The sequence below is a fragment of the Chrysochloris asiatica genome, unplaced genomic scaffold (genome assembly GCF_000296735.1).
Source record: "Chrysochloris asiatica unplaced genomic scaffold, ChrAsi1.0 scaffold00069, whole genome shotgun sequence".
Classification (NCBI taxonomy): Eukaryota; Metazoa; Chordata; class Mammalia; order Afrosoricida; family Chrysochloridae; genus Chrysochloris; species Chrysochloris asiatica.
In genome coordinates, this window is record NW_006408587.1 from 15,577,350 (window position 1) to 15,603,641 (window position 26,292).

Consider the following 26,292-nt stretch of genomic DNA (forward strand, 5'->3'; position numbering starts at 1 on the left):
AGACTGTTCTGTGTCCAGGTGACAAGATGGTCCTAGTGTCCCATAGGAACATCCTCTATCCCCCATTCTCAAGGAAAACATGCACTTCTGGTCTGCTAAGTCCTCGAGTGTCCAATAGTCCCTTCAACCCTGAGCTCAAAGCTACTCTTTCGGTTCGCCTACCTGTCCTCTGGTGTGGTGCTGCAGGATAAACACTGGACTGCTAACCACAAGGTCAGTAGCTCAAACCAACCAGCTGCTCTTGGAAATTCAGGGTCATTCTGAGTGGAACCAACTCAGTGGCACACAACAAAACAACATTCTTCCTTAGTTACCTGAGAAAAGTCAAGTCTTGATTGATAATAAAACTCATATTTCATTTAAAGATTCTGCTGCATTTTCTCAGGGCCCAAAGTTTCATCATTTGATTTCTTCAAGATCAAAGACATATTGTATTGGACAAATCTGCTGCCAAAGATCTCTTTAAAGCCAAGATGTCACTTTGAGGGCCAAGGTGTGCATGATCCACACTGTGGTTTATCAGTTGTCTCACATGCGTGTGAAAGCTGGACATGAATAAGGAAGACTGGAGAGTGACGCCTTTGAATAATGGCATTGGTGAAGAATACATGGACTGCCAAAAGAACAGACAACTTTATCTTTGAAGAGCTACAGACTGAATGCTGCTTAGAAGCAAGGCTGGTCAGACTGTCTCACGTACTTCGGACATGTTGTCAAGAGGACCAGTCCCTAGAGAAGGACATCGTGCTTGGTAAAGTGGAGGGTCAGCGAAGACCCTTAATGAGATGGACTTGATACAGCGACTGCAATAATGCGCTCAAACAGAGCAATAATTGTGAGGTGGCACTGGATCAGACATTGTTTCATTCTGTTGTACACAGTGTTGTTATGAGTAGAAACTCACTCTACAGCATGTAACAACACCAGAGTTCCATCTGCTCACTCCATCTCCGTGTGTTTTCCAATCTCCTCTTCTCCATCTTGACTTGTCTCCTGTAATAATAGCTTGTGATCATCAAGCCCATTTCCTGCCCCTCCCTCGGTGCTCCTTTAGTCTGCTGTTAGATCGTATACAGTCCTAGGACAACACGTTGGACTACTTTTGTGAAAATGGAAGATACATACAAATATAGCAATCAGAAGTATTTTTAATGTCAGCAGACATGACATTCTACAATGGGAAGCGTCCCAGAAGCCCTTTGGGAGTCAACATGCCTAGGCCTTGAAGTTACACACTGACTCGGCCAGAGGGGGGCTGTATAATTACCTTCCCAGATGGGCACGTTAGACTGGGAGCCCACTGTTCTTGGGAGGGATGATTGAAAGCTCATTTGCTACTATGGACACTTACTGACAGTGCCTGTCAACTTCTGACTCTTCAAAGGAGTCAAAGCACAAGCAGTGTGAAGGGGAGGCATTTTTAACTAAGGAACAGCTGTGGGGCCTGACGTGTAGGCCTTGCTGGCTTGTTTCAATCCCAGGTTTCAGGTGAGATAGTTAACACAAAGTTCTTCTGGGATGGCAGCCCAGGTACATCCTGGAAGAACTCTCCAAGGAGGGAGAGACATGGCCATTCCAATCGGTGGCTTCAGAGGTAGATTCAGCACAAAGCTCAGTGCTGACATTTTCAAATTCTGTAACTTTGGTAAGTTAATGAACTGTTGTTCTGTACCTCTGTTTCCTCATTAGTAGAATGTAGTAAGAACCGTAGCCTCAATGGGCTCTTGTGAGGATTAATTGAAACATATGAAACTACTTAGTTACAGTGCTTGGCACAAATGGCCGATAAACGCCAACTAGTAGTAGTAATAATAGTCAAGATGACAACATCTTGATCTAGGTGTGACCCACCACCTCGGCAGCTCTTCTTACCCAGCCTATTCTGAGATGAAGAGCACACAGCCTGCTTCCAGCGACAGCCAGAACTAGATTTCCTCATAAGGAAAGGAACAAGTTCCAGTGAACAACTTCCAGAGCTGGATCGGCATACCCAGGACCAGTGAGGAAATGAATCCCTGTCGTGACTGCTTCCTTGTATGGTCCAGAGATCAAATGGGATCGTGCATGGTTTGTAAACTGCCAGGAACTTGACTAGGCAGAGGAAGCATTGCAAAATCTGTGTCAGCCTAACTGATCCCCTGGCCCCAAGGTGGCTGTCTTTGGCATGATTCCCGAGGCCTAACCCTGGACCTCACATGTTTTCGTCTCTCTCTTCTAAACTAGGGGTTCTCTCAGCATGCAATGATATGCTTGCTTTGTTCAGGATTGAATTGTGCCCCGCACATTCTGTGCTGTAAGCCCTAGCCTGTGTGCCTGTGTGCCTGTGTGCCTGTGGTTATAACTAGAGAAAGGGCTGTCATTGTCAGGCTAGACAGGGTTAGTGTAGGGCATACCTTGAGCCAATCTCTCGAGATATGAGATTAAACAAGCAGAGATGGGTGAAGACTAATGGCAGGCCTCATGGAGGTCTCCAAGGAGCCAGGAGACAGGGCCCCCTCGGAGCTGACAGAGAGAGCCTTTCCCTGGAGCTAGTGCCCTGAACTTGGACTTATAGCCTCCTAACTGTGGTGTTTCTCTTATAGCTGCTGCTGCTTGCTATCTAGTAGGTTCCAACTCACAGTGTCCCGTATAGGATTTCTGAGGCTGTAAATCTTTCTTTGGAGGAGCAGCTAGGGGATTCAAACTGCTGACCTTGTGGTTAGCAGCCCAATGCAGAACCCACTGCACTCTTTACTGCTCTGTGACTGCAGAAGTGAGACAGTTTCTCATCAGTCTGTCTGCAGAGAAGGCCACATGAGTCCCACTCGTCAGGTAGGGCCTGTCCTCCTATGGGCCCACGTGGGCCTGACAGAGTGTGTCTGAGTGCTCTGTAGGGGAAAGATGGGACAGTCTGCTTCCATAAAGATCGTCTTGGAAACCTGATGGGGCAGTTCTACCCTGTCCTATGCAGATGCTGTGTTGGAACTGGCTTAAGGGCAGTGGGTTGGGTTGGGTTTGGTAGTTGCGATGTGAAGGAGCCTGAGATAGGAAAAAGCTCTGAGCAAAAGATGCCTCCAGTCCAGTTAATTACTCCCGGGAAGTATTTGTCTCTGCCATCAGAGACTATCCACCTCTCCACAGAGCCTCTGTGTCCACCCCCAGTGCCCACCCTGAGCTTTGAGCTTGGTAGTTGCTCAGAAAGATTTTTGTAAAAAATTCATCAGTCAGTCCACTGTATGCAGGCTTTGGTTTAGGCGTCTGTGGTATGATTAATCCCTGAGGAGTAAAGATAAAAGAAAAGAAAATACTTCATCTGTGTCGTGCACTAAGAGCTTACGAAGCATACGGTATTCTCATTCCAGCACCCTGTTGTATACACAGGACAGGTGCAGCAACTGTCAAATCCCACTTTACAGGGGAGGGTCCTGACGGTCTGTGAAAGTCATGTGATCTGCCTAAAGTCAGATAACTGGTTAGTGCTTCATCTGAAACGCAAGCTTACTGGCTGCAAGTCCTTTATACCAAGCCATGTTGAGTGCCTTCCCTTCTAACTTGTAAAAACACCTTAAACAGCGCTTATGTAAGTAAGTTAGTAGGGTCTACACCTGCGTGACCCATACGATTTTCATTGGCTGACTTTTGGAGGTAGACCACCCAGTCTGTCTCAGTCTGGAAGCCCCACTGACCCTGTGTGCCACACTGTCACAGCACCACACAAGCCAGCTCAGGATGACCCACTGGGGCACGCTGTCCGACAGAGGGCTGGACATGGGCACTGACTGCCCACAGCAGCCACAGTTGCCGTGAAGAGGAAACACGCTCGGCCAGCGGTTTGTGCTGCTGTCCATGGAGATGCCGCTGAGTTGGGGCTGACTGGACGGCAACTAACAACAACACACAGGTGTGGATGTCAGGTGTGGTGTTAGACGCTGTCGGGTTGACTCCAACTCTTAAAACTGACCGTATCATGCCACTACCTCGACTTCACTGAGGAAACATCAATGAGAACAGAAGGTGTCCTGTTCGAGACCCCGCTGCCATGGTGCCCTGTGTCCTACCTTCTCCAGGCTCGCTGGATGACTGCCGCTGCCTTGTTCTTCCTGCGGAACTGCTCTTTCCTGCTTCTTTCTCTCTGAATGATCTGCAGCCGGAGTTCTACAGGGAGAAGGTCAATATTTACACTCTGTCCAGAGACAAGAGCAGGTGGTGGCTCAGTCTCCTTCGACATTGTGGAAGGCCCTGGCTTCCTGGGTCCCGATCTCACCACCTCTGTGCTCTGTGGAGAGTCTGAGCACAGCCCTCCTGTGAGCTTGTCATGCGTCACTCTGTTCCTTGGTGTTCGATGGTGGGGGAGAGGATTCTGCCCAGCCTGGGGCACCTCCCCCTTGGCACTGCCAGGCCGGCTAGAACCAGCTGGGGAACACCTTCCTCCTCTGAGCTCTTGAACACGCATTCTTTGGGGGGCATGCTTGGCCCTGGGCACCGTGTCACACAGCCTGCTGGGCTTCCCATGGCCGTCCTGCTGTGAAAGGCTTCCAGCTGCGCCAGCAGGTCCCTGGTCTTTCTCACCAGGCCCTACTCCCCTGATGCAGGGGGGCTGCTTCAAGGGCCCTTTCCCCTTCGCACACTGCTGCTCACCACCTGAGGGGATGCTGGAGACACCTGGATGTCCGATTCCATCATCGCCTTCACTGGGGTGGAAGTGGACACAGGTAGATGGGCCTTTAGAACGTTCTCTGGATATTTCTGAAGAGAGAAGAAAAAAAGGAGGAATGTGTATTGTCCAAAATTTGCAAGGTAGGGTAGTTCTGCTCATTTGTTGATATAAAATATTCAGACGTGACCTATAGTAGGACCATGAGAATGTGGTGAGAACTAGGAAACAATTCTTCACTCGTGTTCCCAGCACTCCAGTAGGTAAGACCACCTGAAAGCTCTCCAGCAAGGAGTGGCTAACGCTGACTGCAACATAGCACACAGCCTTTATGAGAAACTCTCATGCTTTCTAGAGAATCACGAAGACCCCGGGGCCCAAACCAAAGAAAAGCAGACAAACCAAGCGTTAGATGCTGTGTATGGGCTGTTTCAGTGGCGGCCTGGGCAGGCGGCGTGGGCAGCACTTGGTCTTAGTAAATACCTGCTGCTTTGACACGGCTATAAGAACAGAAAAGGAAAGCTTGCTGACGAAGAAATGATTTTGAACCAAGACCCAGTATGAAGTCAGTCCTCTTCCAGGGATAGCCAGTGCACTTGGGAAAGCAAAGACCACCCAAACAAAATCTGCTGTGTGCTTTAGGACACAAGGGAGTTTGTTTCAGTCTATGCTCTGGGTAAGGGGAACAGGCTCCCAGGAGAATCTGAAAACAAAGCCCAGTGCCTCACACAGGTTTGGTATTCAGTTATTCTCAACCTGTGGGAGAAATGATTATAGACTGGCCTCAGGATGGTGATTCCCCAGAATGTCTGACAGAAGTAAGCATAATATGGCATGCCCTCAACCGATAAGGCACAGATAGGGTCATTCTGAAAATGACCTCACAATCCCAAATGATAAAAGACATGTGAAAACAGTCCACCATGAACAACAGCTGCACAGACAGCAAGATCAGACCCTCAAGAATGTCAGCTAATACGACAGCATGTACACACACACAATAACTAAACTCACAAAAGGAAAATAAAGTCATGAGAAAACAATAAATATATCTCAAAAGAACTAATGTAGTTTTTGCCGGCAACACCTCTACGTTTGTTTGCCAACTCCTCTCTGTCCCTGGGAGATATTTTTGTAAATGTGCTATGTTAATTATTTTTTACAGCAAAAAAAATTGGAATAGAGATGCTTACAAAAATACTTGGGGTGGTGGTAAGGGGAGAAGAGTTGGCAAACAAATGTAGAGGGCATATGTGATTTGCAGAACAATATGGTAACAGCAATGCTTAAAATGAAAATTTTCATTCCTGGATATAAAATACAATGAAGAACTTCTGTAATGGCACAATTGAGGCATACTCTACTGAGGACCACAAGAATCTCTGGTAGTGTAGTGGTTATGAATCGGGCTGCTAACCTCAGGGTCAGCAGATTGAAACTACCAGCTATTCCACATGAGAAAGATGAGGCTTTCTGCTCCTGTAAAGATTTACAGCCTCAAAAACCCTATACAGAGTCACTATGAGTATTCCTGAACACTTAATTGTGCTCATGAGGCATCTGTACCTGGACCAAGAGGCAGTTGTTCGAACAGGACACGGGAAAAAACTGAATGGTTTAAAATTAAGAAACGTGTGCAACAGGGTTGTATTCTTTCACCATACTTATTCAACCTGTATGCTGAGCAAATAATCTGAGAAGTTGAGTTATATGAAGAAAAATGTGGCGTCAGGATTGGCGGAAGATTCATTAACAACCTACGATATGTAGATGATACAAGCTTGCTTGCTGAAAGTGAAGAAGACTTAAAATATTTACTGATGAAGATCAAAGAGCACAGCCTTCAGTATGGGTTATATCTCAATGCAAAAAAACCAGAAATGCTCACCACTGGACCAATAAACAACACTCTTATCAACAAAGATTGAAGTTGTCAAGGACTTCACTTTTCTTGGATCAACTATCAATACTCATGGAAGCAGCAGCCAAGCAATCAAAGAACGTATTGCATTAGGCAAATCTGCTGCACAAGACCTTTTTAAAGTATTGAAGAGCAAAGATGTCAGCTTGATGACTAAAGTGCGCCTGACCCAAGCCATGGTATTTTGAATAACCTCATATGCATGCGAAAGCTGGACAGTGAATAAGAAAGACTGTAGATGAATTGATAAATTTGAGTTATGGTGTTGGAGGAGAATATTGAAAATCCCATCGGCTGCCCATAGAACCAACAGATCTGTGTTGCAAGAAGTGCAGCCAGAGTGCTCCTTGGAGGCCAAGATGGTCAAACTTCGTCTCTCATACTTTGGACATATTGTCAGGAGGGACCAGTCACTGGAGAAGGATATCATGTTTGGTAAGGTGGAGGGTCAGAGAAAAAGAGGAAGACCCGCAGCAAGAGGGATTGGCAAAGTGGCAGCATCAATGGGCTCAAGCATGGCAATAATAATGAGGTTGGCTCAGGATCAGGCAGTGTTTCATTTTGCTGTGCATAAGGTCGCTATGAGTTGGTACCGACTCGATGGCACCTAACAACAACAACAACAACAACAACAACATGAAGTCGGAACGAACTCCATGGCATATAACCACCACCACCACCACCTACTGAGGACCACAGAGGCAAAATATCACAAACCACCTATATGAAGGCATCCAAGAGTTAACTAGGCCAGAAAAGACTGGGACCAAGATCCAGAAGACTCTGGTAACTGAGAGCAGTGAGTAAGGCATCTGGGGCTAAATCTTCCTAGAGGAAACAGTCCCCCAAGATCTGGAGGCCACTACTTGAAGACTCACTCCTGCTGTGGTTTAATGCTGTGGACTGCAAAGTTGGTGTGAACCACAAGGTTGGCAGTTCAAACTCACCAGCCACTCCTCAGAACCCTATGCAGGGTTTCTATGGGTCGGAACCAACTCAAAGGCACTTGACAATAACTTGAAGACTAAGGCCTGCCGGGCAGTGTCCTTTGAGATTATGACCCTGGAGGGATTTATCATAGGAAAAAGGTGAACTGAGAGTAGACTGACTTTTGCAGGGACGGAAGCCTAGGTTTGTGTCATCTCAGTTATGGAAATTGAAGTCTTGGTTTCTAGGGCTCCTAACTGCCTGACAGAATCCAGTGTAAATCTTCTCTGGAGAAAGACAGTATCATCAGGCTTCAAGCTATTGCTACAATTTTTTTCCCCCAGTGTTCCGCATTCAATCAGAAACATACAGGTATATGAAGAAAAAAAGACAATATGATTAAAAAAGAGAAAGAGACGGATGTAAAAGTAGAGAAACCATTGTATTGGTGGTGGTGGTGGTGTTTGTGTGCCGTTGTGTCAGTCCTGACTCATAGTAACCCTGCAGAGGGTTTCTGAGGTTGTGAATCTTTATGGGAGCAGAAAGCCTCATCTTTCTCTGGCAGAACGATGGTAGATTCCAACTGCTGAATGTGGTTACCAGCCCAGCTTGTAATCCACTATGCTACCGGGATCCTTAGAGAAACAACAGACAATAGAGACTAGAAATAATATGCATAGAAACAGACACACAGATATCCAGATTGAAGACTGAAATTGTTCACATTCAACACTCATGGGAGTAGCTGTGAAAAAATCAAAGGACGTATTTATTGCATTAGGGCAAATCTGCTGCAAAAGGCCCCTTTACAGGTATTCAAGGTGCACCTAGACCAAGCCATGGTATTTTCAATTGTTTCATATGCATGTGAAAGTTGGATAATGGTGAAGGAAGACCACAGGAGAACTGATGCAGTGGAATTACAGTGTTGGAAAAGAACACTGAAAGCACCCTGGTCTGCTAGAAGAACAAAAAATCTGTATTGGAAGAAGTGCAGCCAGAATGCTCCTTAGAAGCCAGGATGGCGACACTTTGTCTCTTGTATTTTTAATATGATGTTAGGAGGGTCCAGTTCCTGGAGAAAAACACCATGCTTGGTAAACTGGAGGGCCAGCAAAAAAAGAGAAAGATCTGCAACTAGTTGTACGAACACATGGGCTCAAGCAACAATTGTGAGGATGGCATAGGGCTGAGCAGCATTTCGTTTTGTTGTGCATAATCTCTCTGTGAGTTAGAACCGACTAGAGGATACCTAAAAACAACAATGGTGGTGGTGGTGGTTATGTGCTGTGGAGTTGGTTCTGACTCATAGTGATCCTGTACAGGGTTTCCGAGGCTGCAAATCTTTATGGGAACAGAAAGCCTCATTTTTCTTCTGTGGGACTGCTGGTAGTTTTGAACTGCTGACCTTGAGGTTAGCAGCCTGACTTATAACCACTATGCTACCATTCTTAAAGTGTTAAAGAGCAAAAATGTGCCTGACCCAAACAATGGTATTTTCAATGGTCTCAGATGCATGTGAAAGGTGGACACTGAATAAGGAAGACTGAAGGAGGATTCATGCCTTTGAATGATGGTGTTGGCAAAGAATATTGAATATACCACAGGCAGCTAAAAGAATGAACAAATCTGTCTTAGAAGAAATACAACTAGAATGTTCCTTAGAAGTAAGGAACTTCATTCCATGTACTTTGGCCCTCTTATTAGGAGGGATCAATTCCTAGAGAAGGACATCAGACTTGGTAAAGCAGAGGGTCACCACAATAGAGGAAGACCTTAAACAAGATAGTGCCCGACACAGTGCCTGACAGAGTGCGGGGCTCTGTTGTGAGGGTGGTACACACCTGGGCAGTGTTTTATTCTGTTGTACATAGGGTAGTTGTGAGTCAGAATCTACTCGACAGCACATAACACAACATTCTTAAATGCATAGACATGCTATTCTTCATGTGATTATAAGTACATATGCTCATTTCTGCAAAAGGAATACAGAAGACTAAATCAGAACCTAAAGACGTGGATGACCTATGAGGATGGACTAGGACAGGGCTACAAATCAGAGGGATATGGGAACTGGGTGCAGAGATGAAGAAGAGTGACATTTCTCTTGAGTAAGCCTTTTTGTACAACTCTGACACTTAGAACCATTATATTCTTTCACAGACCAAACACTGAACAATTCACATCAACCAGGATTGAAAGGGTTCAAAATGAACATAACTGGGCTGCAAATGAACGAAATAAGCACGCTGATGGGGGTGATGATGAAAGGAAATGCTAAGCAACTTTGTCAAGCTGTATCTGATGGAATCCTGTCAAGTGTTGGTTGTTGTTAGGCGTGTTGGTAGATGGTGGTGTTAGACTACTTCTGACTCACAATGACCCCGTGTGACAGAGAGGGACTGCCCATAGGATTTTCTAGGCTGTCAGCTTCATGGAAACAGATTACCAGGTCCTTCTCCTGTGGAGCCACTGGACACGTTTAAAGTGACAACCTTTCAGCTCGAAGCTGAATGCTTAACTGCTGAATCACCAGGGCTCCTTACTGTAAGGCTAATGACCAAAAAGACAGGTAGGTAAATACTGTATTCTAAATTAGTAAATTAATTTATATATTAGGGGCTTGGGCTAGCTATTCTGAAACTATGTATGAAGGGGCTTAAAAAAGTTGGTGGAAAATGGAATTTTCCCATGAACTTTTAAAAGCTTTCTTGTACGCAAGGATTTAACAAACAGGTAAAAATATATTTTAGATAATGACTAAAGTCTTTCACTGTTGGAGGAATAAGTTTCAAATAAGCGGCAAGGCTAGAACAAATCATATGGGGATTGGCATTTGGGCACCTGAGTGGTGGGAGGGTTCCATCAATCCCTAAATGGTAAGCTGGCTCACTGGATCTAAACTCTGCAAACAACACGGTTTAAGCTGCACACCTGATTTCCTGCTGGGAGTCTGGGACTTTGGTTTGTGTTAGGCAGAGGGGGCTTGTGTGACTGATTCCTAACTTCAGATGAGCTTCCTTAGTAGACAGTATTGGACACGTGTTGTTACTACTTGTTGCTGGAGAAGCACACGCTGTGTGGCTCCACTGGGAGAACACTCGTTAGCTTGTACCTTGCTTCCTCTGGATTTCACCCCATTTGCCCTTTTCCTTGGCTGATTTTCCTTTGTATTCGTTCACTATAATAAATGAATCCCTGAGTCGGGCTATCTGCTGAGTCTTGTGAGTCCTCCTAGCAAATCACTGAGCCTACGGGTGGCTCTGGGGAACCTGACATACTAAATGGCCCTAAGCTAGATAATCTCAAAGAAATCTGTGCTAAGATACATAATAATCAAGCTTTTTTAGTGAAAACTAGAGAAAAAACTCTATCTTGAAAGCAGCCAGAGAAAAAAGTCATATTCCCTATAAAGGACGATCCGTGGGAAAGACAGTGGATTTCTTTTTGAGACCATGGAGGCCCAAAGGAAGTGGCACAATATTTTTTAAGTTCTGAAAGAAAAGAATGCCAACTACAAATTCTATATCTGACTTAACGATCCTTTAGGAATGAAGAAGAAATAAAAACATTCTCATCCAAAGAAAAATTTGTTGTTAGCCTGCCTACCGGTACAGATTGACTAAAGGAAGTTCTTCAAACAGAAAGGAAATGGTAAAGGAAGGAATCCTGGAGCTCCAGGAAGGAAGAAGAAACAAAAACAACAAGAAACTATCCTTCTCCTGGTGAGTTTGAACCACTGACCTTGTGGTCCAGTGCTTTATCCCACAGCGGCGTCACACCAGGATTCCAATATATCTATAAGTATCTGAAATGTACAGACTCGATGACACCTAACAACAACATCTAAATACACTAATCCAAAGACCCCTCAATCCCTGGGTTGCCATCAGAGAACACAGAATGCACCTACCACTTGGGTTTCTGGAGTCTGTGTCCTGCAGGTCTGAGGAAACACACTGTTCTTTCTGGGGGGCTCTGTCTGGGGACTCTTTTGGAGACCCTTTGGAATCTCTCTGCTTAGAGCCTGGGGTTGTGTTGTTGGGTGGAGGCTGTGTGCTGGGGGCCTGGCTGGCCTGGTCCTGGGTTCTGGGTAGACAGGCATGGGCCTGAGGTCTGTAGGTATCTGGGCTCAGCCTTCCCTTCTGTTGTTCTGCTTCTTTTCTCTTGCTTTCTTCCTCCCGTTTCCTAGAAGCAAAGTCAAAGAAGAAGGAAAGAACATTAAGAGTATGACCTGTTCAAAGAAGTTCTGGTGTGGCATTATTGGATAAGCACTGACTGCTAACCATAAGGTTGGTGGATCAAACCTACCAGCTGCTCCTTGGAAACCCTATACAGGGTTGCTACAAGTTGGAACAACAACCTGCTAAAATGGTCCCGAGACTGAAATCTTAGGAGGCAATTCCATATTTCATGTTGTCAGGTTGTGCCAGTCTCTGGAGATGGGCATCATGCTAGGCAAAGTAGAGGATTAGCAAAAAAGAGGAAGATGGATTGACACAGTGGATTCAACAATGAGCTCAAACATAACAACTGTGAGGATGGTGCAGGACTGGGCAGTGTTTTGTTTGATTATACATAGGGACAGTATGAGTTGGAACCAATCCAACAGCACATAACAACAACAACCATAAAGTTATTGTTGTTGTTAAGTGCTACTGAGTCAGTTCTGACTTGTAGCAACCATCAATAGGGTTTCCAAGGAGTAGCTGGTGGGTTTGAACTGCCAACCTTGCATGTTAGCTGTCTAGTTTTTATCTTACAGTGCCACACCATATCACAGGAAATACCTGGAAATACTTGGAGATTTCTCCAGGAGCAGTCTTTTCTCTAGATAAAATAAAAACCAACTCTTTTATGCCAGGTCTGACAGTTCAAGAGATGATAGAGTTGAAAAGACTCATGCAGAGCAACCGTTGTATAAGACAGATACCATGGAACTCTTTTAGATGAGGAGTAACATGTACCCCAAATGTCTGTGTGATCCCTGGAGCTACTTGTAACTCTTCCACACAGTTTTCTCCTCTACCAGAAAGCAAATCAGAAAGAATCAGATGTCAACCACAGGGATAACTTTGAATCTTCTGTTTATTTTTTTAAAAACCAACTGCAAACCTTAATGATTAAATCATAAAATTACCTGAAAAGCACCTTATAACTTAATTATAATTTCCTGTGACTTGCAACACTGTCATCAAGAGTTCTAGTTAATGAGTCAAAAACCTTATTTTGTAGATGAGACCCAGAAGGTAGAATGGTTTTCTAAGTCACACACAAGTTGTTGGTCGCATGTGGGAGCCCTTGGAGAGCAACAAAATAGAAGGTAACTGGGCAGAAGAAGTTATATCTGTGATCCAGGCAGGAGTGACAGGGTGAGGCAGATGGGTCAGAGGTCACCTAGATGGTAGCCCTGATCCAGACAGGTGTGGAGCTCAGGGAGGAAGGGATAGACTCCTGGGTAGGATTTCACTGATGCCATTAATTTACATTGATTAGCAAAGAAGGGAGGAAGCAATGAACATATTCTGAGTCTTTCCTGCACTGCGCACTGAAGACACAAAAATAAGGATTCCAAGGTTCAGGCCCTCCCTACTCAGTGAGGGACAAGTGTGAAAGCAGACCTAATGCATTATGGGAACATGCTGTAACAGTGCTTGTGCAGAGATAGTGATTAGCTTTGTCTGGAAGAGTCAGGAATCAGGTTCCAACTATTGTTCACTCTAAAGAGCGGTGACCCAAAGGGATGTGGAAATCATATTTGCTTAGAATATAGATTGAATAAGTATGGTGAAAGGAGAAAACCCTGGCACCCACCTTTCCAGATTTTAAGCCATTCATTCCCCCCTTGTTCTGTTCTAACGTCTTCCTCACGAGCACAGTTAAGTATTCTGGAATACCCATTGCAATATTATCCATAGTTTGTCATGATCCACACAGTTGAAAGGTTTTCATAGTCAATAAAGCATAAGTAATCATCTTTCTGCTATTGCCTACGTTCAGCCAAGATCCATCTGATGTCAACAATGATATCCCTTGTTCCACATCCTCGACTAAATCTGGCCTGAATTTCTGGCAGTTTCCTGTAGATGTGTTGTTGTAACCATTTCTGAATTATCTCCAGGAAAATTTTACTTATATGTGAAGCATAGAATCCTTCAACATTGGAAGTTGAGGCTTGAATTTTTCTTCAGTTCTTTCAACTTGGGAAATGCTGTGTTTTTCCCTTTTGGTTTTCTAACTCTGGGTCTTTGCATATTACATTATATTACACTTTGTCTTCTTGAGCTGCATTTTAAAGTTTTCTGTTCAGCTTTTTGACTTCCTCATTTCTTCCATTTGTTTTAGTATCTCTATGCTGGAAAGCAAGTTTCAGAGTCGCTTTGGACACCCATTTTGATCTTTTTTACTTTCCTGTCTTTTTAATATCCATTTGCTTTCCTCCTGTATGAGGTTCTTGATGTCATCCTACAACTCTGGTCTTCGGTCATTAGTGTCTATTGCATGAAATCTGTTCTTGAGATGGTCTCTAAATTCAGGTGGTACATATTCAAGGTCCAATTTTAGCTCTCGTGGAGTTGTTTTTATTTTCTTCAGTTTCAGCCTGAACTTGCATATGAGCAATTGATGTTCTGTTCTACAGTCTGCCCCTGGCCTTGTTTTGGCTAATTATATTGTTTTCCAAGGTCTCTTCCCACAGATATAGTCAGTTAGCTTCCTGTGTATTCCATCTGGTGAGGTTTATGTGTATACTTGCCTTTTATATTGTTTTAAAAAGGTATTTGCCATGACTAAGCTATTAATCTTGCAAAATTCTATCATGTGACCTGCTTGGATCATTTCTACTACTAAGACCGACCATATTTTTCAACTACTGATCCTTCCTCTTTGTTTTCAACCTTCACACTTCAATCACCAGTAATTATCAATATATCTTTATTATATGTTTGATTAGTTTCAGACTGAAGAAGTTGGTTGCTGTTGTAGAATTTTTCAATCACTGGCTTTAGTGATTGGTGTGTAAATTTGAGTAATAGTGGCCTTAACTGGTCTTCCTTGTAGGTGCATGCATATTATCCTACCTCAGACAGTGTTGTACTTCAAGATCTTGAAATGTTCTTTTTGACCATGAATGCGATGCAATGACTCCTGAATTTGTTTTTTCCGGCATAGTACACTAATGATTGTCAGATTCAAAATGGCCAATACCATTTCAACTCACAAAGCCTATGATATTGATCTTTATGCACTTCATTTTTAGCAACTTCCAATTTTCCTAGATTCATACTTCATAATTGTATATTCTGATTATTAATATATGTTTGCAGCTATTTCTCCTCATTTTGAGTTTTGCCCTATCAGTAAATGAAGATCCCGAAACCTTTACTCCATCCATATCATGATGATCAATTCTGCTTTGAGGAGGCAGCTCTTCCCCTGTTTTATTTGTATTACCTTCCAACTTGAGGGCCTCATCTTTCATCTCTATATATGGCAATGCTCTTCTGCTTTTCATAATGTTTTCATCCTCTGGTACGAGATGGATTGACACAGTGGCAGCAGACTGGGGTCAGATGTAACAATGATTGTGAGGATGGTGCAGGACTGAGTAGTGTCTCATTCTGTTGTGCACAAGGTCACTAGGAGTCAGAGTTGATGGCATTTAGTAACAACAATGGCAACAATCCAGTAAGCATATGTCCTTCTCCAAGGACTGGTCCCTCCTGATCACATGCCCAAGATATTAGTGACTAAGTCAGGTTATGTGACATGTGACAGTGTCCTGCTGCTATTCACAAGGGTTCCAGTGGCTTAACATTCGGAAGTAGTGTGCCTTTCCCCCCCAGTCTGTCTTAGTCTGGAAGCTCTGCTGAAACTTGTCTACCATGGGCGAACTCGCTGGTATTTTAAAATATTGGCAGCATAGCTCCCAGCATCACAGCAACATGCAGGCCACCACAATCTGCCAAACTGACAGATGAGTGGTGGACTCACAAAGTGGGAAAATGTAATAGATTTAACTATCCTGTAAGACATGAAATGTGATTGTCAACAACATTACTCTTTGTAAGCAGCCCTACTGGTGCCGTGGGGTAAACATTGGACTTGTAACTAAAAGGTCACTAGTTATAAGCTACCAGCTAGCTGAGGGAGAAGGATGAGGCCGTTTGCTTCCGTACAGACTTACAGCCTCAGAAATGCCATGCAGCAGTTGTGTTCTGTCTCATAGAGTTGCTCAATGTTTGAATTAACTAGACAGCAGTGAGTTTGGGGTTACCATCATCAAACATGCTGTTTTCTAAGCAACCTTTAGTGAGAACCAGGTTGACAAATTGCAGAGCTAAGATCCCAGGAATATCAGGAGCAAAGGCAAAGAAAGGTCCTGAGTCCTCAAGGAGTCATATAATTCTGACTTCCACCAGCTGTGGAATTTGAAGCTAAACTTCCTTAGATCTCCAGGGATGAGGCTGACCCAGCTGACAGGTGTCTTGGTTACACTCTGATTTAAAGCCTTATCAACTTGTTAAATTCCCCTTCTAAAGGTCTTTCTTCCTTTGTGGGGAAGCTTGCTGTTCTGATAGTTTTCCACTGTGTCTCACCCCAGAGAATGTGGCTAGATCGGCCACAGACAGGACCAGAGCAAACTCCTGTACAATCATGGTGTTTTTATTTGGCTCTGGTTCTGTTGTGTGCTTTGCTAACTGCCAATTTCAGTTTGTGACACTGCAACTGGCAAGCTAGCAGGCCAGCCTGCCATAATCCCCTGAGATGACTATGGATGCAAGCAGGCATCCTTTTCCATCTGGTAGAAGCTGCTTTTCAGAAGGTGGAAGGATCTGGGTGGCTAAAGTGCTGCCCACTGATGTAAGGGCAGAGGGAATGCTGCTCTTGTTACCAGCACTGATGAACACAACCGTTTTAAGAGAACAACATCGGCCCCGTGGACAGACACAGGTGGATCTCTGTGCCATTCCCAGGGGCTTTGAGACGATAAATTAGACTTTGATATTGGAGCAGCCGTTTCCTGTTTTTTGTTTTAAAAGAAACCAGTCTTTGTTTTCCTCCTTGTCACTGCAAAGGCAGCCACATGACAAGCAACCCAGCTTTTAGAGTGATCAGGGTGGCCAGAGCCTCTGCCTTCTAAAGAGTTCTTTGGAGTGGATGGCTTGGGAGAAGTAGATTCCCTGTCCCCCTCTTTTGTGGAACTAAGTAAGCAGATTCAAGAGAAAAGAGTGCATTGATCAGAATATATAATTAGCATTTGATTAGAACTGAAATAAAGTTGTTGTTGTTTTAATGGATGCATTTTGAATTTAAAGAAATCTTCCATTTGGCTCAGGATCATGAAGTTCTCCAGAGCTGTGGTTCTTGGTGTAAAAGTAGTGATCCCTGGGAGGGAAGGAGGTAGGATTCGAACTGGGAGGATGCAGAGTCTCCAGCCTATTATGCTGCTGCAACAACAACACACATAAGGGTCCTGAGAGGTGAACATGATTCCCCATGTACCTGCTCATAGTCTAAGAATTCGAGTCTGACCTCTTATTCAGTGGCTACGGGAAGTAAGGCAGAGAGATAAGTGACTTAGCTAAGGTTCAGCTGCTTTACTTTTCCCGCTAATATCCAGCCCAATGACAGTTGATTTTCAAATTTCACTAACTAATCTTCTATCATTTAACAAATAAATTAGGCCATACAGAGAAACTAGTAATATCACATCAAAGTAACCATTAACACCATTGAAAACTAGCTTCCGATGTAGCTTCACTCCTAAACTCTTAGACTCAACATTGTTGTGACATTTTGGTGGTTTTTCCCTCCAACTAATTCATTATGAAGCCTCAAAGGTCTCTAATCTCCATGGCGCACTGTTATAAATTGACCCATCTTACTTGTAAATCTAGGAAACAAATACCATAAAAAGAACTAGTGTTATTCCAGTTGAATATGAAAAATTAGAAAGTAAAAATATAAATTCTATGACACAAGAGGCAACATTTAACCAGGGAAGTGTTACCATGGCAGTTTTAGTGAATAATATAACCCTACCTTTTCCTCATTTTGTTTCTGCTACGTTAAGGGAAATTGGCATTTTACCTATTGGTTTGTACATCTTTTCTAAAGCAAATTTTTCAGCTCCTTGGAGGCTCACATGATAAGAAAGTAAGAAAGTCAATTGGGAATCAGAACTTGGACAACATCTACTTCAGATCCTGTGCTCCCCTGTCTGAGGAGGGGGTGTCCAAGCCATGGGCTGAAGGAATGGTGCATGTCTCCCAGGGAGGAGAAGATTTAAGGGGCACAATGCTGCTTCAATCTCTGAAGGGTTATTGTGGGGGCAGAGATGTACACCATGAGATCCTCAAACCAGATCTAAGACCAATGGATGGGAATTTCTACAAGTTACTAGCCTGGGTGACAATTTAGGGAGAACAATAGGTAAATAAGCCCAGTGATCAAAAGACTGCTCTATGCACAAGAAAGCAGATCAAGGCCAGTGATTTAAGTAATTTGAACATAGAATGGCTTTAGCAGCTTAGGACTGGATCTATGTTACACAATAAGGCACTGCTTCTGAGCCTGGGCAATCTGAGTTTTGGAAATGTCTTTTTCGACCTTACTTTAAGTTGGAATTTACTCCATTGCAATGGAGTTTGGTTGGTCTTTTGGTTTAGGAGCCCAAATGGTTAAGGTACTCAGTTCTTAAATGAAAGGCTGTGTGTTCAACAAGCAGAAGCACCAATGAAGAAAAGCCTGGTAACTGACTTCTGAAAAGCCAGCCATTGAAAGCTCTGTGGATCACAGTTCTCTTCTGACACACATGGAGTTACCACGAGTTGGAATGGACTTGATGACAACTAGTTCATGTGACTTTGAAGCACTGCATGCCACAGAATGTATTTGCCCAGTTTGATAAAAAGAAATAAAATCTATCAGATGCTACAGAAATAGGCAGGCTCTTTCTCATTCCATGAGTATTTACATTTCAATTGCTGTGAATAGTGGACCATCAAGGGAGGTTTGAGAGATGTGGTTAAAATGGCTTCTTCAAAAATCTTGTTAGTTTAGTTACTGGGTTAACCAGTACTGGGTTAACCAGTACTGGGTTAACCAGGCTTTGTGCTAATGCTGTTATTGTAGTTCACAGTCCTGGGACGGGCTTAGGGCTCAACCAATTTCTTAGCTTTCTTAAGGGCTTAGGAGATACTGGATACTCTGCTATAGGAATTTTGAGTGTAATAGGAAGATTTTATGAAACTGTTTTATAGAATTGATGGTGGTGGTTTGGCACCGGTGTTTTAACAACTACTGGTATAGCTCAGTATATGCTGCTTAGGGAAAAAGCTGACTTTGAGGCCCAGTTCTACTACTACGAGTTGCCCTTAGAGATGTTAAGTCCGTACAAAGCACACCAAGGCTGTCTCATCTCAGATGAGTATTACACTGGTGGAGGAGGGGAAGGGCTGGGATAGTAGGAGGATTCTCTTGGCCTTGAAACTTAGATACAAGGGTGCTTCAAAAAGCTTGAGAAAAAATGGAATTAAAAAGGAGAATTTCTCCACGAAATTTCTGATGCTCCTCGGTATATGTGCCAGCTCTCTCGCTTAATAGCTGTGTGACTTTGGGCAAGTTAATTTGTGTGTTATTTTCTCAATTTTTGACATGGGGTTAATGAGAGTTGGTCTGTCTCCTTTGTTGGGTTATTGTATTAATGTATAAGAACTTTGTAAATTATAAAGGTTATGAATCAGGCTGCTAACCTTAAGGTCAGCGGTTTGAAACTACCAGCCACTCCGCAGGAGAAAGATGAGGCTTTCTACTCCCGTAAAGATTTCCACCCTCGGAAACCCTGTACAGGGTCGCTATGGGTCGGAACTGACTCGACGGCACTTAACAACAAAACAAATATAAGAAAGCTTCAAAAAGTTTTGGGAAAATTAAGAGATAATGGAATTAAGAGATAATGTAAGCTCCTCATATAGTGATCATTATTCCTTTCATGAAGTGATAAAGTGATTGAAGATAAAGCTAAATCTGGTCAGATAGAGACATGAAATCTAAGAGTGTATCACTTAAGAACTTGGACTGTGGAAGCAAAAAGAGACAAAAATAGACTTGAAAGGTGACTTGGTGGTTGTAGAAAAGCAAGACATCTAGATTAGAAACTGCCAACTGTTCCATGGGAGAAAGATGAGGCTTTCTGCTCCCGTAAAGATTTATAGCCTCAGAAACCGTGTACAGGGTCGCTATGAGTCTGAACCGACTCCACGGCACTTAACAACAACAACAATAAATTGTTGTTATTAGTTACCCTGGAGTCAGTTCTGACTCATAGTGACCCTGTGTAGGGTTTCCAAGTCTGTACATTTTTACAAAAACAGAAAGCCTCATCTTGCTCCTGCAGAGAGGCCATTGGGTTTGAACTGGGAACCTGTGGTTAGCAGTCCATACTGTTGTTGTCAGCGGGAGTCAGTTCCAACTCTTAGTGATCCTGTATAGGATTATTGAGGGGTGGCTGGTGGATTTGAACTGCTGACCCTGCAGTTCAAACCTCACAGTCCATTGCTTATCCTACAGTGCCACACCAGGACTCCCGTCCATACTAGGGAGCTCAAAAGAGATTATTGGGAAAATGGAATTAAAAGAACCCCTTTCATATCTGTCACAGGTTAACTACCTGAAATTCATTAGGAAGTAAAGAAAAGTGGGTGTGTTGATTTCATCAGAACCTAATATAATTTGTATCTGGTTCTGCTTGTACTCATTTCAGAATCAGGTCCTACCAGCTTCCTGGGGCAATATCTATTCAATATGAGTTGCATTGGGTAGTGCTTGATCCTTATATCTGTCTAGTTTGCTACTTGATTCATGGGCCGACTCTTTAATATTCTGTTTTGTTCCTCGTTCCATGTTCTCCCAGGCTCATTAAATTCCTCATCCTATGTCACTGGGGGTTACAGGAGGGACTCTGGGCCAGTCTCTAAGATGGCCCCCCCCATGACCCCACCTCCTTGTATTTATGCCCTTGTGTAATCTCTTCCTAGACTCGACAGGATACTGTGGAAATTACTGGGTGAATTCTGAGACTACATCATAAAAGACATTGCAGTTTCTTTCTTGCTCTCTTGTACCACTCACTCTGAGGGAAGCAAGTTCCATGTCTGTAAGACATTCATTCAAGTTGCCCTATGAAGAGGTCCCTGTGTCAGAAAACTGAGGTTCTTTCCAACAACTATGTGAGTGAACTATCTTAGAAATGGATCTTCTAGCTCCAGGAAAGCATTCAGACAATTGCCGTCCCACCCAGTATCTAGATTTCAGTCCCATGGGTGACCCTGAACCATAACCACATGGCTCAACTGCTCCCAAAGTCCTGATCCACAGTTTAAAGGTTGATGGTTGTTTAAAACCACTACATTTTGGGGTAATCTGTAATAAAGTGTTCAAGAACACAGATGTTAGTTTGAGGACTAAAGTGAGCCTGAATCAAGCCATGGTATTTTCAATAGCCTAGTAACCTCATATGCCTGTGAAAGTTGGACAATGAATAAGGAAGATCCTAGAAAAACTGATGCATTTGAGTTATGGTATTGGAGAAGAATATTAAAAGTACCATGGACTGCTAAAAACACAAACAAATCTATGCTGGAAGAAGTACAACCAGAATGCTTCTTTGAAGCCAGGATGACCACACTTCATTTCTCATACTTTGGACTTATTATCAGGAGAACATTATGTTAGGTAAAGTGGAGGGTCAGTGTAAAAGAGGAAGACCTTCAATGAGATGGATTGGCACAGTGGCAGCAGTAATGGGCTCAAGCTTAACAAAGATTGTGAGGTTGGCATAGGACCAGGCAGTGTTTCTTTCTGTGGTCCATTAAGGTTACTATGAGTCAGAATCCACTCAGTGGTATCTAACAAGTAATAAAGCAAGAGGTAACAAATACAGTAAGAATCATGAGCGACCCAATAAAATAATTTCATACATGTACATATAACACTCACCCTAATGGAAACTCTGTAATATAAAAGATGATTTTGAAAAAACAACAACAACAAAAGACACATTATTCAGTAAAGTCTCAGTTTCTTATAGACGTCTTTGGTTTCCAGAGACAAGTTAATCAACTATTTGGCTAGACTTCCCGATCTCTTCATACCAAGAAATAAATTATGTATTGAGCCCTGGTTTGGTGCTGCAGAATAATCACTGGTCTGCTAACCATAAGGTCGGTAGTTCAAACCCACCAGCTGCTCTTAGGAGGACAGACAAGATGTTAACCAAATCACGCAGTGAGACAATTGTTGTTGTTGTTGTTATGTTCCATGGATTTGGTTTCAACTCATAGCGATCCTGTACAGGGTTTCCAAGGCTGTGAAAAATAATACTAAAGGGGAAGGTACTTCAATAGTAATTATGCTGCTTCTTAATTGCTCAAACCACATGCCCCATGTCAACTGCGTTTCACAGATCAGAGAGGTATAAGTTTCATTGTATGCTGTGTGTGTATATTCAGTAGACTTGGGGAGTTCTTGGGATTGAATAGGTACTGTACCAAACCCAACCCACTGCTGTCCAGTTGTCCTCAGCTCATAGTGACCCTACAGAACAGAGAGAACCATTCCATAAGGTTTATGAAGCTTTAAGTTAGAAGACTGGGAGCAACTGGTAGGTTCCAACTGCTGACCTTCCTGTTAGCAGCGCAGTGCTTATCCCACAGTACCACCAGGGCTCCACAGACACTATGAGTTGTTGGAAAGAACAAGGACTGAAGTTGGAAGACCTTAGCGCACTATTGGCTGAGCTACCGATGAACTCAATTACTTACCTTTTCTGAACCTCATGGTTTTGTTTGTACAATGGAGAAAAGATAATTTCATCCTTTGTTTCAGATGTTTTATAAACATCAGAATTTGTTAAGCAAGGAGAAGGAATATATAAAATCTTTCTATAAGTGGACAACTACAACATACAGTAGAGGGATGACTGAGGCAAATCCTTGAAGATTTATTTCTTCTAACTCATTAAAGATCTAATACTTGCTGTTCCCAATAGTCTCTGCATCTGTAGGGGTAAGACTCATAAGTTGCTTGAGTTGTAGAAGTTTATAGAATCATGGTCTCATGTTCGAATATAAGCACTGGTGAATTCCTTTGCTCTTCTGTTGTCTTTTAAAAGCTGAGCATAAAGCTATCACAAACCTGTCAAATGGTATGTTATAGCTTAGGGAATATTTGCTCATGATCAATATGCAGGGAATTGGAAAAGCAAATGAAAAAAAAAAATGTGCCCGTATGTATTGTGACAATAAATGGTACACAAATACTTTTGTTGCCTTGTGTAAGAAAAACACGTTAAAGTGGTATACTTACAGAGAGTCATACTATTAGACGTGAAAGTCACCTAAGAAAATTATTTGGTCCAATCCTTCTGTTTGACAGATGGGGAAACTCTGGCTCAGAGTGATGAATGGGAGTTGCAGAACACTTGTATTTGAATACTAACAATATCAGGTTCTAAGATACAGAGATATATAACATACAATTCCTATTCTCAAGGAACTGGGGGTGGGGGGGAATTGGGTCCATATCCTCCTGTGAACAGTGAAAACACATGTGATGAATGCTTCAATAGTGGTGACTCCACAGAGCTACGGGAGGGCATAGAAGGCAAAATTAATTAAACTGGGGGAGAAAAAGGCTACATATAATGAACATCAAATGAGAGAAGGATGTTTCAGGCAGAGGGACAGCATGAGAAAAGATAGGCAATCACGCTCTCATAGAATCATTGATTCAGGGATCTCAGAAACCAGCTCCTCCCATAATTTTTAGAACTCCTTAGGTAATATACTAGAGAGATGGTCATTCAACTTCTCTGGGAATATTTCTAGTGAGAGGAAACTGACTGCCTCACAGGACAGAAAAGGTCTCGCTCTAACCTTTTCAGTTGGTGGTGTGTGGTATCTGGGGGTCTGTCAGATTCAATCTCTTCATTGTCACTAAGAAACAGGCAGAGTAACACTTGGTCTTTGACATCCTCTCAAAGGAATGAGAAAATGGCATGTATTTAGGACCTTTGACTCATGGAACGTTAGAGCTACAAGGTGCTTCGGACATTAGTTAGCCTCAGGGGTTTTTATACTTTTTTCCCTACTCATTCACCTTCTTTGAGAATATAATAAAAGTTTATAGATTCTCTCCCAGAATGCACATATACTTATGACACATAAAATGCGTCATACATTTCAGGAGCTCCAAAGCCCATTCTGGTATGGTGCTGTGGGTTAATGCGTCAGACTGCAAAGCCGTATGAATTGCAAGGTTGGCTGTTCAAGCTCACCAGCTGCTCCTCAGAAACCCTATACAGGGTCACTATGGGTCAGAACCAACTTGACGGCATTTAACAACAACAACAAAACCTGTCCTAGACTTGGTTCTACTGATGAGAAATGGAGGCTTAGGGAAGTTTGAGTAGTCTGACATAGATCCCTGGAAATGATTCCCCTGGGGACCAATCACAGTGTGAGCAGAACAGACACTGGGTCACCAGAAGAAAGGTGTTGACAAACTGGAGATGTTCAGGTGGCAGGCTGTGTGTGGCAGGATCAATTACCCAGTGAAAAGGACCTGGGGGGCAGGGAGGGTCAAGAAGACTTTCTTCAAATATCTTGGAAGTCTGTTTATGAAAGGATTTAGGCTTTTCTGTTTGATTTCAAGGGGTAGCTGCAAGACCAAAAGGAACAAAAGAACTCTTTCAGATAAACTGTCACTAATAGAATGTGCAGCCTTGAGAGACACAGAATTCCTTCTCAGTTGACTTGTGAAGCTCACAGAATAACCTCTGTAGAAGGTACTGAAGCATCACAGGAGTTTGAGCTGTGTGACTCAGACAAGAAATGATGATGTGCTGTGAGATGTATTCAATCTCCTACACTAGCCAGAAAGAAGTGCAGGTCTCCTAGAGTGTGGTGAGTGAGTAAGTGAAGAAAGTTCTAAGTAGCTGAGGCATGGGGTGTGGATGTGTGGGACGGCGGCAGCGGTATAGAGAAATGGGACTTCAAGACATAAGCAGAGTAAAATGTTGAAGGGACATCTATGGCTGGTATTCAAGAATGATGGCCAAGATAGAATAATGCTGCAGAAGAATTAGAATGAACAGAACCCATGATGGCAGCACAACCAGGGAAATGAGACCAGACAGACAGATCATGGTGACAAATTACAGGTTTTACAGAGTCTGAAGCCATGGTGGAGACAGGACAGGTCCAGAGGTCTAAGGTAATGGCAAGTGATAAAAGGTTGTTGTTGTTATTAGGTGCCATCAAGTCACTACCAATTCAAGAGTGATCCTATGCACAACAAAACAAAATACTGTCAGGTTCTGTGCCACCCTCACACTCATTGCTATGTTTGAGTCCATTGCTGCTGCTACTGTGCCAATCAATCTCATTGAGGGTCTTCCTCTTTTTCTCCAACCCTCCACTTTACCAAACATGATATTCTTCTCTAGGAACTGGTCCCTCCTAATAATATGTCAAGTATGAGAGATGAAGTCTGGCCATCCTAGCTTCCAAGTAGCATTCTGGCTGTACTTCCAACACAGACCTGTTTGTTCTTTTGGCACTCCATGGTACTTCCAATATTTTCCTCCAATATCATAACTCAAATGTATCAGTTCTTCAAAGGTCTGCCTTACTCACTGTCCAACTTTCACATGCATATGAAGTTATTGAAAATACTATGATTTGGGGCAGGTGCACCTTAGTCCTTAAACTGACATCTTTGCTCTTGAGCACTTTAAAAAAAGATCTTGTGCAGCAGATTCACCTAATACAATACATTGTTTGATTTCTTGACTGCTGCTTCCATGTGTGTTGATGGTTGATCTGAGCAAGATGAAGTCTTTGACAACTTCAATCCTTTCTCCGTTTATGAGGACATTGTTTATTGGTTCAGTGATAAGGATATTTGTTTTCTTTGTATTGAGATGCAACCCATACCAAAGGCTGTGGTCTTTGATCTTCATCAGTAAGTATTTTAAGTCCTTTTTGCTTTCAGAAAGCAAAGTTGTATCATCTGCATATTGCAGGTTTTGAATGAATTTTCCTCCAATCCTGATGCCACGTTCTTCTTTATATAATCCAGCTTCTTAAACTATTTGCTCAGCATACAGACTGAATAAGTATGGTGAAAGAATACCACCCTTCCTATTTTAAAACATTCAGTGTTCTCTTGTTCTGTACAAACAGCTGCTTGTTGGTCTATGCACAGGTTCCTCATGAGCATAATTAAGTGTTCCGGAATACTCACTCTCAGCAATATTGTCCATAGCTTGTCATGATCCACATAATTGAAAGCCTTTGCATAGTCAATAAAATACAGGTAAATATCTTTCTCTGGTATTCTCTGCTTTCATTCAAGATCTATCTGAAGTCAACACTGAGATCCCTGGTTTCATGTCCTCTTCTGAATCTGGCATGAACCTCTGGAATTTCTCTGTCAATGTACGGTTGCAGCTGTTTTTGTGTAAATCTTTAGCAAAATTTGGTTGCATGTGATATTAATGATATGGCCTGATGATTTCCGCATTCCTTTGGGTCATCTCTCTTTGGAATGGGCACAGATACGGATTTCTTCCAGTCAGTTGGCCAGGTAGTTGTCTTCCAAATTTCTTGGCATAGATAAGTGAGTTCCTTCACTGGGGCATCAGCTAGTTCAAAGATTTCAATTTGTATTCCATCACTTCCTGGAGTCTTGCCCTTTGCCAATTCCTTCAATGCACCTTGGACCTCTTCCTTTAGTATCATTGGCT

General features: G+C 42.9%; 1 protein-coding gene across 1 annotated transcript in view; it reads right to left on the reverse strand.

Moving 5' to 3' along the window:
• INVS (inversin) overlaps positions 1 to 26,292 on the reverse strand; it is a 238,392-nt gene that overhangs the window by 7,764 nt on the left and 204,336 nt on the right. The window contains 2 exon segments of the mRNA XM_006864745.1: positions 4,038 to 4,725; positions 11,395 to 11,669. Coding sequence (XP_006864807.1) covers positions 4,038 to 4,725; positions 11,395 to 11,669 — 963 coding nt within the window.